General features: G+C 39.3%; 1 protein-coding gene across 6 annotated transcripts in view; it reads right to left on the bottom strand.

The window, feature by feature from the left end:
• The window catches only part of LOC122660582 (ubiquitin C-terminal hydrolase 12), a 31,704-nt gene that overhangs the window by 5,039 nt on the left and 8,581 nt on the right, over positions 1-18,084 (bottom strand). For 4 of the 6 annotated variants that reach the window (XM_043855984.1, XM_043855983.1, XM_043855973.1 and 1 more), the window contains exons 10-21: positions 17,568-17,677; positions 17,092-17,166; positions 16,238-16,316; positions 15,976-16,122; positions 15,772-15,852; positions 15,548-15,667; positions 8,370-8,492; positions 7,077-7,154; positions 6,880-6,968; positions 6,669-6,777; positions 6,424-6,492; positions 6,222-6,332 (exon numbers count right to left, since the gene is read on the bottom strand). In XM_043855984.1, coding sequence (XP_043711919.1) covers positions 6,222-6,332; positions 6,424-6,492; positions 6,669-6,777; positions 6,880-6,968; positions 7,077-7,154; positions 8,370-8,492; positions 15,548-15,667; positions 15,772-15,852; positions 15,976-16,122; positions 16,238-16,316; positions 17,092-17,166; positions 17,568-17,677 — 1,191 coding nt within the window. Of the gene's footprint in view, positions 1-6,221; positions 6,333-6,423; positions 6,493-6,668; positions 6,969-7,076; positions 7,155-8,369; positions 8,493-15,547; positions 15,668-15,771; positions 15,853-15,975; positions 16,123-16,237; positions 16,317-17,091; positions 17,167-17,567; positions 17,678-18,084 lie in introns of all 6 variants that reach the window. The other 2 variants (XM_043855964.1, XM_043855956.1) reach the window with 1 other exon arrangement.

Raw genomic sequence — 18,084 nt, 5'->3', positions numbered from 1 at the left:
CAACAGGCATCCAGTGACAAAACAAGGCAGGCCTGCTTGAACGTTTCTGTTATGTTGAGTGATTCTAAGGTAGAAATGATTTTTTACAATTCCATTCCAGGGGAGTGATTCTATGGGGTAGAATGGCATTCGGTAACGAGGAAGTGTTTCTGCACTTATCCACCTCCACCACCTCCTGCCGCAAAGAGGGGCTACCAAGCGTGGCTGCCCAAGCACCTTTCTCTCACCAAATTCAATTCCCTCCATGAATTGGAGGCCATAGCCGCTGGCCCCCGTTGCCTCTGGCCCCAACACCACCTTTCTCTCACCAGATTGCTGGATTTCTTTTTTAAGTTCCCTATGTTGGTTGGAGTCCAAATACCAAGCAGAGATCCTTGAACAAAAACCAAGGGTTGGAGAAGGAGAAGTTGGCAAGCGAAGATGAAGTGGGATGAAGTGGGATGAAGTGGGATGAAGAGAAAGCAAACAAAACTCCTCCAAGCTCCCAAAATCTATGGTTGATGAGAATCCCAGGTACAATCAATGAGTTTACTGGAATGGTGATAGTTCATCTAAATCTACCCCATTTCAAGAATAGAAGCAAGAAATTGTGCAGAGGTTGAAGTTTCACAGGTGCAGTGGCCATGGTTTTACTCTGTACCTTTGGAGGAACTTGATGTCATTGAAGCGTTTTGATTGTTTTTGTTGCTGTCCTTCTCCCCCAATTCGTCGAAAATCCAAGGTTCAGGTCTTCTTGAGCCACAAATCCAGTTTTCATATTCTTCTTATGTCAATGGAAAATATTAATACATCAATGTATGCGCCAATGTTATAATTACATGAAACTCGTATTGTGTAATGTGTTTCTTCTCTATTCTCAATGTTTCTGAACAATCTCTCTTCCTTCCCCCTTTGGACTTCACTCCAACCGTGAATGTGGGATTCTGACACGAAAAAAATGAGGAGAATCTCAACCTCTACACTCTCATGGAGGGAATGTCAAGAGCGTTCTTGGGAGTTGGGAGAGATTAAAAAAAAATAAAAATAAGAGAGATGAGGGAGGTGCGGCGGAGTACACCAAGGGAAGCGGTGGTGGTGGGGCCGCATAGTTGTCAAGGCGCTAGGCGATCCAAGGCATTTGAGGTCCTCCCTAAGCGCTTAGGCGGCCTAAATCGTGTTCCAGTATTAATTTTTAAATATATCAGTTATATGTGTGAAACAATAAAAACACACATTTGGTTTATATGTTCTTGGAATTGGTCATTTTCAGGTATTACCTAGTCTCACATTTGGTTAATACTGTTCTTAAAAAATATGATGCTATCAATAAGTAATTAACTTGTCATTTTCAGGTATGCCAAGCTTCTCTCCTATGCAGGTCAGCTCGAGCTTATCAGATCGGTTCTCCAATCTTGTTACATATATTGGAGTGGTGTCTTTAGCCTTCCCAAGGCTATTATTAAGGCAGCGGAATCTATTATGTGTACTTTCGTTTGGAAAGGTGTGGACTCAGCCAGATTCCTCCACCCCAAGAGCTGGTCTTCTATTTGCCTTCCCAAATCGGAAGGAGGGCTTGGGATTCGAGGGATAAAAGATGTTAACATTGCAGGTTCGATCAAGCTCATCTGGAAGCTCTTCTCCAACAAAACCAGCATTTGGTCTTCTTGGGTGTATGCTGGGCCTCTCTGTAGAGACTCTATTTGGACTGTTAGCTCAGTGGCAGACTCCTCTTTGGTTTGGCGCAGAATTCTTCAAGTGAGGCATATCGCCAGAGAGGCAATTACTTGCAGGATCGTTGATGGCTTGTCTACCTCTCTTTGGCTAGACAAATGGCACCCTTCAGGTGTTCTCTCTTCCCTTGTCAGTCCCCGCGACATTTACTCCTCCGGATTGGGCAGATCAGCCCTCGTGGCCTCCATCATCAGCAGAGGTTCCTGGTCCCCCCCCCTCTCCTCCCCTCCCCTGGCAGATTTGTGGAGCTCCCTCCCCCCTATCCCCCTTGGACACCGAGGTAGAGGTGACACAACCTTATGGCTTCCTTCCCCCTCCGGCAGATTCAGTTCCCACTCCGCTTGGGATATGGTTAGATATAGAGGGACCCCCTGTCCTTGGCACAAAGTAGTCTGGTTTAAAGGGCACATTCCCCGCCACAGCCTCACCGCTTGGTGTGCCCTAGCAAACTACCTCCCCACTCAGGCTTTCCTCATCCATCGGCATATGCAGGTCTCCCCCAATTGCTGTCTTTGTTGGAATGGCATTGAAGATGCAGATCATCTGTTCTTCTCCTGCCCTTTTGCTGCCTCCATCTGGACCCGTGTTCTTCGGACTTGTTGGCCTAACCGCCGTAGCCCTCTTCCTCTCAGCAGGGAATGGGTTTGGATTGATATGACGTTCGGAGGAAAGTCAATTTGTGACTCGGTCGGCAAGATTGCTTTTTGTGCCGCCATCTCCCACATTTGGATGGAACGTAACCTTAGAAAATGGACTTCCAACTCCCGCTCTTTTGATAAGATTTGGAATGCCATCTTTTTTTATGTTTCTTCTAAAGTTTGTTCCCTCCCCCATCTGATGTAAAGGATACCCCAAGGAACAGGCTTATTGTTGTCTCCTAGGGTCTTCCTCTCTCCATTTTGCGCCCTAGCTAGCCTTTAGCTTTGGGTTTGGCCCTTGGGCTTGTATATTCCTTCTCCCTTCTTCGTAATTTAATTTTCTATTCATCCAAAAAAAAATTAACTTGCTCTCGATTTAGATAAATGTTCTTGTTCTCTAAGAAATTTGATTGATCAAATGATTTTATTTTTACATGAGACTTTATGTATTAGGTAGAGCACAAAACCAGCTTTTCAACAAATCCAAGATTTTGCTTAAATCTGATATATATTGAAGGAGTTATGTTCCGGTCAAACCTTATTTTGTATGCGCGAATGCTGTCAAAATCGCTCTGAATGAAAATAATTTTTTAGATATAAAAACAAATGAATATTTTACCGCACTTTTGGTATTTGACAATGTTTTACTATATTAAGATTCATGGAATTTTTAGATTTGAGAAAAACCCCCGCATAAGAAAGTTGAAATTGCACCTACTGCCGAAAATCCAGTTTTTGTCCTTGAACTGGGGGTTAACTTTTTATCCATTTGGAATTTATTTTTTTAACTATTTTTATTGGATTCAAATAAGGGGTATTTGCTTATTTATGAATAATATCTTAAGTAAATGTTGATATAAAAACATTTACTTAAATGATATTTGGCATAAATAAGTGGCAGAACCTGGTTCGATACCAATTAAACCAATGCAAGGCGTCCTACAATAAGGTGGCAGCCGCCTAGGCACCTAGAAATCCGCCCGGAAGCCTACGCGACGCCTTGACAACTATGGGTGGTGGGGCTACGGTAGTGGTGGATCCAGAGAGAGAGGCTCGGGCTTAATTAAATTTGGAGTGATTCGCTGAAAGAAAATCAAAAAAAAAAATTTTATTCTACATTTTCATTTTAGGATCACTTTTTGGACCGGTTCATTTTGTGAGAACATAAAATCAACCTTCGCAATTCCACTTCCAAAGTGTTCCTCCATAACCAAAAAAATTCAATACAATCACTCCAAAAGAACGTTACCAAATGGGGCCTAAATTGACTGGAAGCTCATGAGAGGCCTCTAGGTGACAAAATATCTGGCTGTTCTCAAAACAATAATCTTGACGCAGTTATGCGTAGAAATTAGGATTTAATTTTTTGAGTTGAAATTTGTAATTTCCTTTTTTTATTACTTTATTCCTAATAGAGTCCTACATAGAGTTAGAAGTAGAGTTTTATTCAGTTTGTGTCCCAGGTAGAGTTAAACTCTATTCAGTTTCAAAATAGGAATAAGATTTTTTTTTTTTTAAAAAGGGCATGTAATCCCATCGATTGAAGATAGTTTTTGGAGATTTGAAGAATTGAATTATTTGAGTTTCGTATGCTTAGCTTGCTAGTTGGGTGACTGGTTCCATCATCTTCTCACTTCTCTTCCAAGTTCGATCTTTCTTTCCTCTGGTTCTCCGTTCCATAGTCCGAAATCTCGCGAGATCTCGCCGAGATTCTCGGTTTTTTCAAAAGCTGAGTCAAGATGGCAAGGGAAACAGAAAAGTACCATATCTCGGCGAGATCTCGTCTCGATATCATCTTGAATTTTTATTGAAAAACAGAAGACAAATTGCAAGATCTCGGGTCGAGTTTCGGGTCTCGGTTGCTGGATATGGGTCACTTCACTCACTTTACCCATTTAAATTAAAATGTTAGGCATATACATGCTGTAAACAGCAAGGTTTTGTCGAACCTTGCTTTCTATTATTTGGCTCTCTTCTCTCTAACTCTCTTCTTCTCTCAATCTTCTCTTCCCTTCTTCATTTTTTGGTTGGATTGAAACATTTGGAAGCTGAATTTGGTGGCAAAGTGAAGATTGCAGCTCAATTTTGGAGGATTGCTCAAGTTTGTGAAGGTTTTTGATGGTTTGTAATGCTTATTAACTTGTTTTCCTATTAATTAAATGTTTTGTTCGAGTTCTATGTACATAAATTATGTTATTAATGTATATACTATGCTATTTTAATACGTCGCCGCCTACCAACTAAGGGTCCGATGTAAAAGTCATATTTGGACTTTGTTTTTACAAAATCTAATAATGCCATTGTGTTTAAATGGCCTAAAATAGGCTGTCTACTGATTTTCAGACCCAACAGAGGTCTAAAACCCACCAAGATAGGCTTCCGAGTCGGAAAAAAAAAAGTGCACAAACTCGCCGAAATCTCGCCCAACTCGGTTTTTTCAAAGGCCGAGATGGCCCCGAGACCCGAGATTTCGGACTATGCTCCATTCCAAGTAATACCTTGTATCTTCTATTTCTTCTTTGCTTCCTTTTTTTTTTTATTCCCTCCTCCCCTGGTTATTTGTTCTTCTTTTTTTCCGTTACCTTTGATATTCTTTCCCGTTGGGCGGTGATTGCAACAGAACTAACCTGAACTTCTACCGCCAGATCTGAAATATAAGTGCAGCAGATCCTCTTGGTTGAATGCTTTGAGGTATCCATCAGTCAGAATCAAGAGACAATCGAGTTTTCTCCCTTCGTTTGTAGTTTCAGATCATTCTGAAACCCATTTGACGATCTTCATCCCTTGGAATCGAGCCCTCCAGCCGCTGGGTTCTGTTTTGCAGAAGGTTTAAGACAACCTTCACCCCCTTCTCACGATTCTAATATTCCCTTATTACTAATTTTGTTTTCCCAAAATACCCATCTCTATTATTCTACTTCTGTTTTATCCTGAGTTTTATTATTATTCCAAGATTGTCCCTTCATAATAAATCTTATTCCTTTCACTTCCCATACTTATTTCACTATTAATTTACCCTTTTAAATTCCCTTTATTTACAACTTTGCCACTCTCTTATAAAACCTCAAGTTATTTACTGTTTTGCCACTAGTGCTTGTGATTTGATTTATCTAACACTTAAGTGGGCCCACAAGCACTGGGATTGCATCAGATCTGTTCCATCCTCTGAACATCATGTCCTCATATTGTTCCTTTCTTCCCAAATGGTCCAAATGCCAACTAGACATTTGTAGTGCCAAAGTAGATATCCTCTCTTTCCAGAGGGAACTGATAGCAAAAAATCCCATACTTACCCCGAAGAATACTGTCATACACCTAAACTCTTTAGTTGATCTGGTACTCATATCGTCAGATATAACAGAGTCAGAGGTTCTGCAGACATGTCAGAAGCTCAAATTCCGCTAGTCAATTTTCAATTGTCAGTCTGATGCATTGGCTACAATATGATGGTTATTGACAAACCGAACCACCCAGTTGTTTAAATTTGGTAACTACAGGACATGGTACTTGAACATTAAGTCATAATCAATGCAAATTGGCACTAAAAACACAAAATCCTGCTTGCACTTGACAATGACTCAATTATTACTTTCTAATCTAATGAACAGTAGGATGTTGATTTACGATATAACATACCACTGAATTAACTATCACTCTTACATACTGTAGAATGTCATTTACTCATTTATAACATAATATTTACACTCAAGAGTTCTCCATTGCTTTCTTCCTCCTACAAGAACAACTGCTACGGCTACCATTTCCACAACCAATATTACCATTACTATAAAATTTGCTGCCATATGTTGCTTTAACAAATATGACAAGGGTATGCTTGTGAAATAATCAATAAAGTCCTCAGAAAAAACACACCTGACGATTATGTACATATTCCAAAAACGATGGAACATCAGGATATCGGTACTGTTCATCACTGTCAACAGGAGGAGATTTCTGAAAACAAATAATGTCCCCATCTTCAAGCTGCAATCAAAGGAAACATATTAATTCAATTAGCATGGAAAATGCAAGCAATAAATGAGCACACGTATAATCACCCATGCATAATAAATACCTGGCTAGATCGAAACGTGAGTTTCTTGTCAATGTGTTCACACATGACACTAGGCTCAAACTTAATTTCCTGGTCAATACAAAAGCATGGGCATGAAACTTAGATATTCCAATGTGCGTGACTGTGTATAACCAGAGTAGAGTCAACAGAAGATAATAAAACAGCAGCAATTCCACGACAAACATCAGATGGACTTAGTTCCCTCCCCTGGTGGGAGAAAATGAAGTATAAGACCAGAGACTAACCTCATAGAGTTCGATTTCCTCATTCGGGGCAAAGCCAGCCATTTCATTAAGCTTTGTTAAGATATCCACAGGCTTGCCAGTACCCTTAACAAAAATCCTTCCAACGCACCTGAAAAAAAAAAACCATGTCATTTGGTTTATCCCCCACCCCCAAAAAAAATGATTTTTGCATTGGGAAAACAACAGTAGGAGGGCAGGAAACACTAAGCACCGGAGCTCTTCCTTCTTAGGGTCATATAGCTTGAAGAAAAGCAGAATATCCTCTTTTGTCTTGTCCGGTGGAGGAATAGGACGCAAATCCTGTACGACAAATATGGAAAAGCATTTAACTGCAGAAAATGGAGAAAGATATCCACACTCGAGCAATCTTGACAATGTATTAAATCCAATTGAAATAAGGATAGTTACCAGTCCAAGCTCCAATTCTAAGAATAACTTGAGCTCCGCATTATGCGCTTTATTTGAAACCTCCCTCAGCTGTCCAACCTACAAGGAAGGTTGCATAAATCATAAAATGCATCTCTTCCATTTTCTAGATGGCATTAACATCAGAGATCGACTGTCCTGTTGATATTAAACACCTCAATCAGAACCAGGAGCTTAAATTATAAATGCGCTTTCAACAACTAGCAGAGCCTAAGCAGAAACTTCTAATTCAGTTTAGGACAGAAAAGATTTAATTCGAATCCAAAATTTTGAAGCCTCATTTTTCACCATAGCTCGATCGGGTTCCCAAGAGAGAACCTATCCAAAGTCTACACTCACATACCTTCCTCCAGTTTTGAATACTATTATTAACCTTCACATAAAAGCAATACAATGTCAATTGTCAAATCACATAAAAACCCACCTGATGATTAAGCCTGATAACGTGAAAGGAATAACATCCAAGAGAAATCTTTGCATAGTCCAAGAACGAAGCAAGTTCCATGGCCACAGCTCATTGAACTTCTCAATCTAGACCCTTTCAAAGCAAAAAGGGAGAGCAGCAACACATAGATACCAAAACAACAATGCGCAGGTGACTACCTTTCTCCTCAACGACATGTGCAAAGGGCACATTAATTGTGTATTTTCTTATTGCATTCATAAGAAGGTGAAACCTTTTTGTAAGGTAAAGAATAATCCTTTCTGGAAGGAATGGCATACTTCACCAAACGAAACTAGTGATCAGAACAATTAAAGCCCCCGCTCACAAGTTGGTGTAGGATAAGCAAAGAAAATAACTTTCTCATCAATCCTGTATAATCTTCAGTCTGAACCCTCTTCTGGAATTTGCATTCCCTTCATCAAAAGGAGCCCTAACCATAGCAATAAATCTATAAACCATTCAACACATTCAGAATGTCGGATTCCAAACAACCATATCCCCAGAGCAAGGTGGACATTCATATAGAAAGGACACACATCCAGGCCCCATTAACAACAATCAGGATGATGATTATCGTGTAATATCACTTTGCATGCAAAATGCAGGAGCAGGTCACCAGCCTTTTGCTTTTAATGGGGGAAAAAACACCAAGAAGTAAAACAATGCATCTATTGCTAGATTCATGATAACTTATTAAATATAGATCATCGAATCACAATCTTTTTAAAGGAAAAATAAAGCAATACATGTGCTTAATTCATGATAACTTTCGAATATAGAAGAGAGTGAATCCCATAAAACAAACAATAATGACAGTGGAAAGCACTTACAGATTGTTGCTCTTCCTGGTGAGTCAATGGCCGGTTTGGACGATAGGTATGGTTTTGACGCTTTGCCCACAGCCAAAAGCGCTGGTATTGCACTGGTATGCCAAATTCTTTAGCAACCTCCTCCTGTGAACCACTTTTATAGTTAGACAATAACCAAGCAAAGGAAAAAGCCAAGAACTTAGAGAGAGAAAAAACAAATTTGATTATTGTGAGTTCTTTCCAAGTACCAAACAAAGTAAGCATCGCCAAGATAAAAGGATCGTTCTTTCATGAACCAAGAATGTTAACCAACCACCCACCCCGCCAAAAAAATGATTTTCTCAACTGCCAATCAGAAGCACCAAAATGGAGTGTATCCCTTTTTGCTAAAATGTACAAGTAAAAGTGTAAAACAAATGGCAAAGATCTGCAGCAAAATTGCACCACATGCAAGCTAATTCTCAACTCTCATGACCTAGGGACTTTAAAAGCTAAGCTTGGAAAAAAGTAAATACTATCCTCAGAGATTCTTACTGTTGTAACTCAAAAACTGTAAACCACCTTGAGGAATCAAGAGAGTACAATCCTCCAAACTAAAAATAAACTTGCTGAATACTGACAAAAAGTGCATCAGCCCTTTTAGAAGCAATTACAGAAGAATCAAATAATGTTAGATTAGCTTCATAAACATCATCATCTATAGAGAGGGGAGAAGTTCCAAACTGCACCTATGTAAAGGGGAAAATTTATGTTCAGTAAATGGTTGGCAGGATGTTCACGATGCCAGATGGCATCTTTGACAGCACCATAGGAAGGGTTAGGTTAGTCCCACCACCCCTGGCATGAATTAAATTCCAGTAAGTATATTGTCACAACAAAAAACTAATTCATTCTTTCCAAACCAGGAAATTGACATGTGGCCAATAAAGAGAATTATCATGTAAAATCATTTTGTAAGTGATTTATGATGTAAGATTAATACTTATAAGTCACCAGACCACCTATGTTGGAGTTTCCTTGACTAAATACTACATACGATGTGAGCTTTGTTTTCTAATTTGGAAAATGTAAGTTGGTGAACCTTGGTGCAACAGTTAAGTTGCACTAATGCAACCATCAGGTTGCGCGTTCAAAACATGGAAACAGCATCTCCGTGAAGCGGGGGTAAGTCTGCGTACATTTGCGCCTCCCAGACCCTGCAGTAGCGGAAGCATCATACACTGGGAAGCTCTTTTTTTTTTAACAATGTCATGGAAAAAGTAAAATTTAAGAACTCGAGGGAAGCATGGAAACTAGACAAGGATATTCCTAATCATAAATCTATTCATTCACACAACCAAAGCACTATGCAAGATGGTGAATTGGATGGTAGGTAAATTGCCGATTCTTTGAAGGCTTCTCAGTTTCAAAAGATGACCCCAATATATCGAAATTGCATTTTGCAAATGATTCCCTAATTTTTGTAAAGAATCACATAAACGAGCATATCTCAAGCACTTCTTATTGGCGTTAGCAGTTTCAGAATACCATATTAATTAATTCAAGAGTGAGATGGTTCCACTTGGAGGTGCTAGAATGAGACGAGAAAATGCCGATAACCTGAATCACATGGTAAACAGCCACTGCAAGAAATATTTTGAGACAGCAAATGGGGCAAAGCAGAAGAGCAAGCCATGAGAAAAATGGTGGGGGGAAACCAAAAGCAAAGAATACCAAATTGGAAAGTATATCTGTCAAAAGAAGGTACGCAAACCTCGATTAAAAATGATAACCTAAGGTTCTTAAAAATACCCACGGCACAATATGACCAATATTACACATAACACCATTACCATGGATAGCACCAATGTGGTGGGGGAGAAATTTGTCAACAGAAGGAATGCTTTTTGTGGGGAGAAGAAAAGAGATGGGGAAAAAGATGATTATAGGGAGGTGAAGAGGGGAGACTCACCTACTAATTTAAGAAAACAAAAGGTGACTATGGGGAAGTTATCTCATTACCATTATGAGGTGTTTTTCCTATATATCATTTTAATTCAAATGCCAAGGGTAACTCAAGGAAATGAAAAATGGGTTTGATTAACCCTTAAAAGCAGGAAGGTGGGAATGTTTTATGGCATAGATTCCAGCAATAAGCAAAATAAACTAATAACTTACAAGAAATATTGTGGCGTGGGAAGAACTGAAGAACGATACTTGAGATATGTAGGATGCGCTGGGCGTGCCAACCGAAGGTGAAATGTGCTTTAGGGGTAAAAGACCAGTAAGCAATGGCTATGGCATTCCAACCCAACACACACACCCCCCCCCCCAAAAAAAAAAACAGTTGGGGTATTTTTGGGCAGATGGGAGTATATGGAGGCAGGAAATTTGTTTATGGAGGCAGAAATTAAAACCTGTATGGGGTAGATTATGCAGGGATGAGAACAAGGCTGGTGTGGATTAATGAGCGGCAATATGGAATGCATTTATAAAATAGAAAGCAGTGAAAATCTTGAGGATGGAGAGGATTATTTTCTGGGGAGAGACTGTGTAAGGTTTTGGCATCATACAAGGTGTGGAGGGAAACCCCTTTTAAATAATAAAAACCTGAGTTGTTCTTGGCCCCACTTACTTGGGAAACGGATTAGTTGAGTCATAGTAACTACTCAATTTCCCAAGACAAGGAGGTACGGACAAGGGACTGTTACATGTGGAGAAAAGGCAAAGGGTGTGGGTTCCACAAATGCATTGAACCATACTGATGGGAGTTGATGCCCGTTGTTGTTTCCGGAAGGGGTTTAGAGGTACTTTCCAAACCGGAGGGCTTGAGAATCGATCTTTCTAGATTAGAATGAAGATTTAGTTGCCGTGAAGTCTGTTTTTTCTCTTTCTGTTTGAACATAACTCGACCTGGGCTACTTAGCTTAAACCACCCACCGACCTCTTTCACCCTTAGGTTAGGGATGGAGCTATTATCTAAGTTGAAGGAGATGATTTTTAGGGAACTAGGCACTTTTCAGTTGTCTTGTTGGGTAAATTACATGGAGACACCACCTTTCCAAACACAATATATGGAGCTCATCAATGCCACCACAATTACTTCCTTCACCTGACAAGATACAGATATTTATGATGCAGATAAATAAAAAAATGGACTTATATAGTGGAAATAATCCTTGGGTTGGGTTACACTTTTGTTATAATAGGCCACTTCGATGGACCTTAAATATGGATAGGAAGTAGGAATACAAAATTTATTAGTTAGTTATGGGGTCTTCTAGAAGTCTATTTCTTTCCTTTTATTCTTTTTTATTGTAAAGCTTATCTCGTTTGGGATTAATTTATTCCAAGCTTATTGACTGGATGATGTAATAAGTTAGTTTGGAGCTTTCCTATCGGTTAGATGATGGAAGCTCTTATTTCCTCTTGGTTGGATGATGAAAGCTTCTCTTCTAAGCCTATCACATGCCTTTAGAGAAGCTATAAATACATGTAAGGCCTTCAAGCCATCACATCGATTTAAAGAAATAAGGGAAAATTTCACGGACACCCCCTATAAGTATATGAAATATCACGGACATACCAAACTTTGGAAAAATATCACAAACTACCCTTATTTTATGTTTTTATTTCAACTTAATCCACTGTGCAGTTAAGTTGCTGTTAATTCTTTTATAATGACAAAATTACCCTTACCATAGGGTGAACTCCCTATAATACCCTTGCACACACTTCCCTCTTCCATCTCTCAACCTCTCACCTTACTCTCTCTGTGTCTCTTCTGTTGTGTTCTCTTCAATTCCTGAGTGAACGGAAATGGCAGTTGCAGCGGCTGCTCCACAGTTCTACTTGGACAAGAAATGGAAGTTGTCAAAGAAAGAAGGATCAAGGAGTCTCCTCCTCTCACCCCCTTCCTTCATGTGAGATGAGCGCCGGGGTTCCGTTAAAACCCTCCCAATTTTTCCTGCCGTCCAAGAAGGAAGGAATAAGGCAGTTGCAGCGTCTGCTCCACAGTTCTACTTGGACGAGAAATGGAAGTTGTCAAAGAAAGAAGGATCAAGGAGTCTCCTCCTCTCACCCCCTTCCTTCATGTGAGATGAGCGCCGCGGTTCCGTTAAAACCCTCCCAATTTTTCCTGCCGTCCAAGAAGGAAGGAATAAGGTTGGAAATTGATGGACAATGAAGATCGATACCTGTACAGACAGATTTATAATTCTTTCTGTTTTTCTTCTTCTCTGTTTTTTGAAATTGTAGATTTTTTCTCCTTTTTTCCTCTTTGGTTCCGACAGAGGAAGCGAATTGGTCATGGCGATTTTACTGTAACAGTTGCCGATCTGAGAAGAAAGATTTATTGGAAACGTTAAGAGAGTATGTTTCTGAAATCTGAATCGATCCCATTAATTAATCTGGTTTTCGTCTCTTTAATTACATCCTTTCCCCCAAATCGTTTGGTAAGATTTGGATTCCTGGTTTTGTTTCACTTCTTTTGTTTGGCCTCACGATCTATTGACGCGATGGATCTGTCAAATTTCAAGAGAGGAAGTGAGAGAAAGAGAGGGAAAGATTCCTCTACAAAAGTCCGAGGTTTGAAACTTTGAAGGCTTCAATGGCTGCAACTGTCTGGTGTTGCTAGTTGGAATCCGGTGTGCTTGGCTCGGCTGACAAAGATGTGTATTATTTAATATAAGTTTGCAATTTTTTTTTCCATTTGAAAATCAAGAAATCTGAATAATAGATTGGATTAGAAAAATGGAAGGCATATGGGTTTGGGATGGAATCAACATAGCTGAGGAAGGCCGCTGTACTGGTCACTGGAGTTGAAATTGCCGCTGGTAATGGTCGCCGGAGCCGGAGCAGGTGATGGTCGCCCAAAATGGACTTGCAGCAGTTCTCCAAAATGTCAAGAATATGGAAGAAGAGGGAAGAAGATGAAATGACAATTTTTTTATTTAAATAACTAAGGGGTAAAATGGATATTTCGCCTTTGGGTACTAACTTTGCTTAACGGCAGGGGGAAGGTTGATATTCTGACCAAGTTTGGGAAGTCCGTGACATATTGAATACTTACAGGGGGTGTCCGTGAAATTTTCCCAAGAGATAATGATGTTTAGTTTCTGAATTTTGGTTGTGGTGTGAACCTACCTCTGTGGATGCAGGGAGTTTACCTGGTGGAATCCTTGGTGGAAGAGTGGATTCATTCATAGCCTATTATTCTATCTATATCTATCAACTTCTGATCTTAATTTAATTTTCAGATTTGTTTGCCAATCAGTTTCTGATTTCTGTCATTAGTTCTGACTTCAGTTATTCCAAATTTATTCCTTTCTAAAATCTGTTCTGAGTTCCAGAAAATTTATGATCAATTCTGTAGTTCTGTTATTTTTCCTATTTGCAGTAGGATTGTTCCAGATCTCACAATTCAACCGTCAAATTCTGACACAACCTAGCACGTCAGATCGTAACCAGGATGGAACCTTTGACTGAAATTGGAACCAAACCTGAACTGTTTACTCCTAGCTTCAATAACTTTTCTGTTTCTGGTTCTTTCCCTATTTCATGCAATCCTGTTGAGTTAATTTCCTGCTGAATATTCCTGGCTTGGAATTACTCTTCATTTGGATAGACGGTCTATAGAACAGAGTCATAGACGCTTGGTAAGTCATAAGTGGTAATCTGGAGTAAACTGTACTCCATTTATTCACCTTGTGTATTTTTGTCTATAGCATACGGGACAGATTGTGCAGTGCCTTGATGAGCCTATGGCCGATTATGCCCTATTCAGCTACTGCAGATGGGAACAGTGACTATTGAAGGACCTCTCAATGTAGTATTGAAGAAGACCACGTTCTCTGTTTTTGAAATAATTTGGTGGGCTGTGTGTACAAACTCTAATGTGGAGGAGTTTGACTTCTTTCTGTAGAGAAAGTGGGCATGGGCGGATGAATTGTAGATAACCATTGGTTGTTAACTAGTTATATGCACCCTTTTGATATGGCAATGAGAGAAAACAAACGAAAGAAATAGGGAAAAGCAATTTCATTGGGAAGGGCAATTGGGTAAAGAATGAAGGAAGCAAGACTATGAAGCCCGAATCTAGCCCGCAGGACAAGTTTGGAGAAGACAGAATGAGAAATGCACATTAATAATACCTGAAAATGCTTGAAGGACTTGATCTTAAAAACAAGCGACGCCAAAAAAGCAGAATGACTTAAGACTGAAATGCCCAGAATAGAAAGAGAATTATCCTCGGACATTGAGAATGTTGATACTCTCATCAGAAGCAGTAGTTCTCATATTCATTAGGAAATAGACCACATTAAAAAAAATGATAATTAGGCTAAATCTTAATTCCTAGAGTTTTTAATCATGGACCGATATTTGCTTTTGTCCTGCATATTATTGTTTCGCTGAAAATTACCAAGATAACATATGTCACTGATACAAATCTATCATGATTAATGAACAAAACTTTGTACTCACAGAACAGTTTCAAGAATTATATTTTCATATTTCTACTTCTTTTTTCCCTTTAAACACGCATAAGCAGCACGTTATACTAAGTCACTTGCAGTTAATTTTTCGGTTAAACAGATCTAACACTTGGATGCAAACTCAAACCCAGCAACTGCAATCCAAACCATCTGAACATTGGCATACATAACACCATAAAATCCAATAAAAAAAAGGGAGAGGGATAGGCACACCGCCCGCGTGCAGGGCGTGAGACGGGGCATCATACAGGAGGGACAAGGGAGTCATTTCAAAGGGGGGAAGAGAGAGATAGACACAGCACAGTAAACTCCAACGTAAGCTACAATTTCTGAATAGGCCAACACTTGCACAGTAAGAATAAAAAAAAGCACCAAAATGGCAAAATCCTATTAAGGCAGAGAAGATAAAGAAAACATGTCCGATATAATGCACAACAAATTCCATGTTGTAACGCGAGACAACATGCTCTGCTCTGCTGTTCACGCTTCCTACTCTAAGGAAAGAAAAACCACAGAGATTTCGTTGGCACTCTGCTTCTATTTCCATTAACTCTCTCTCAAATAATATGCTAACTGAGTACATCATGAACCCTTCCATGTAGCAACTAGATAATTAGCGCCCAAAAATTATTTCAACAAAAACCACCATATCAACTCTAGTAAAAAAGCGTTGTTCCAAGTTGCCAAACTTCCTGAACTGCAATGCAAACACTTACTTAACCATACCTTGAAAAGAGTAAAAGGCATTTGTTTTTGAATACGGAAGCTCCGGACTTTGTCATGATCCACAAGATCAAAATAAATATCCCTCCCAATCTGCTCAACAAGATCCTCATTTCGTGCAACCTAATGGTACCAAACAACTGCTTCAGTAAGAAAAGCAAGCAGTTCACCAATTCTGACTCTCTTTACGCAATCAATGGTTCAAAAAGCATGTCGCATTCATTTACCTTTATGATGGTATAAAGGTGTGCCTCTGCTTTTTCCTTTTTCTTGTGCTCCTTCTCTTCTTGTTCTTTCTTCAATCTTATCTGAAATACAAGGTTAGATGTTCCCAGGACTTCTCAGAAAAAGAAAAGAGAGAGAGAGGAAGAAAGAAAAAGAAAAAAAAACAGAAGAATTCCAATCAATTATTCAGGCAACAAGTATCTTACCCTAAGATGTTCAGCTATATCCTTCTCATCCACGTTACAAATTATTTTCTCTTTGTCACTTTCACGTATATATACAAGCATGTATGCATTGGAGTACTTCGTAAACTTAAACGGAGTGTTATTGAAGCCAGGATTTGTCTGTGGTAACTGTTTTAGAAAAAGGTGAAAGAATGAAAAGTTGAAAACACGTTAAAATGAAATTCCAGCTGAATGATCCTTAGAAGAAGTGCACTTAGAGGCATATAGATAAAAATAACATCACCTCTTCCTCTCCACCATACTGCTCCTCCAAGGCCCTCTTCACATCTTCTTTTGTTACCCGTTCATCATCAAACTTGAACCTGAATATAACAATTAACCACTTCAAAATTACTATTAAAAATTAATCACAATGATGCTGGGCCATATAAAATTAGCTTAAATAAAATATAAAACAGAATTACGAAGCCACTCAAGCATTAAGTTGTCACAAAAACATAAACCACAATGCACATGTTCAAGCCAATGCAAACCCACAGAGTCACCCCAAGTGAGCAGCAAAGGTGAAAAACAAATATAGAAAAAACAATCAATAAGTCAGTGTAAACAAGTGAAGTTTGAGAGAGAGCCACCAAACTAACTTATGAGTTTGGGCTGAATGAGTGATGAAAAGCCGTTGACACCTTGTATACTATATAGCCATGGTTTTGAGGATCACTACTGGCATGTCCAGTCTAAATTGTTATCTGGCCTGACTGATCCAATCTATCTACCATATACCGTGGATCAGCAGTTCCACTGTGTATATCAAAGCTTTGCTCATTGGATTGGTCGATACTTTTGATTGGATTGTTTGATCCAATTGATCTGGATCAGTATCACCCATGATCATAGGATAGATTTTTCAATACAAGTGCCCTAAACTTGGAAAAACACAGATTGGTTCAGTACCACACATGATTGAGCAGAGTTTTTTAATAAAAGTGTCCTAAACTTGGCAAAGAAAACTTGCAATTTAGCAGACACCAGTAAATTATGAGTGCCTTTATTTGAGCCCCAGCAGTACTCTTAGAATATCATAACAATGAAACATTTCAATGTTTACAAACACCATCATTTCAAGGCTAAAATACCCACCATTGGTCAGAGAGGGTTGGCCTGATAAAAGCATAATAATGTCCACCGTGCACCCCGCCACTGTGAACCAAAACACTGCAAACAAACAAGAATGAGTAAGATCGGGAGGAAGGGAAGAAAGCATGTAATTTCTTAACAGTAAAGTCACAAAAGTTTTGCTCATAAAACCAAAGTACAAGAACTATCCTTCTTTTGAGTATACTATAGTTTTAAAAAAAAGAATGTTACTGTTGAACTGAAAATCCAAAACTACCCACCAAACACCAATCACACAAGAAATTTGCTTGCTGAGAAATTCCAACAACTAGATAACTCAATAACGACAACTCAGCCTTACCCCAACTAAATGGGGTCGGCTACATGGATCCTTGCCCTCCAATCAGATAACTGAAGTTAAATAATTATATATCACTTGAGCAATGACCAATTGTTCAGTAATTGAATCCAGACAGTTTCATTCCTGGCATAACTGATACCTGTGAAGGGTATAGAGGTTGCGAACTCTCCGATCTGCTTCAGGGGACAAATATTTTCCGTTCTCTCTATCAAGGTCTAATTCCAGAGGGAACTCATAGCGGTCATTTATCTACATGAATGAAAGTCAAATAATAAATTAAACCATTTTCAGAAAAGAACCTTAAAAAGTACAGGGGGAAAAAAAGTATTCTCCCAAGCAAAAGAAATTCAGTTCATTGCACAAAGATAATAACGAATAATGACCAGTCAAAAGCGAGCCCAGCTGCTCAATAAAAAATGCAGTATATGAAACAACAATTTGCAATTTAACTTAAATTATAGTTCTTTGGTTGCCCCACTATGGCTCCACAAAGGCACTTACTGTTGCTAAGCAAGGAGGAAGACCATGGGGGCAGTGTTATGGTAGCATCCGTGTCTACCTACAGCCAGGAACAACTCCCCCCCGAGGCTCGAGTACGAGACTTCTACCAAAAGACAGCAGCCCAACACAACTTAACAAACGGTAACTGCAACACT

The sequence above is a fragment of the Telopea speciosissima genome, chromosome 1 (genome assembly GCF_018873765.1).
Source record: "Telopea speciosissima isolate NSW1024214 ecotype Mountain lineage chromosome 1, Tspe_v1, whole genome shotgun sequence".
Taxonomy (NCBI): domain Eukaryota; kingdom Viridiplantae; phylum Streptophyta; class Magnoliopsida; order Proteales; family Proteaceae; genus Telopea; species Telopea speciosissima.
Note: the sequence above shows the minus strand (reverse complement) of the source record. Positions and strands in the feature narration are given on the sequence as shown.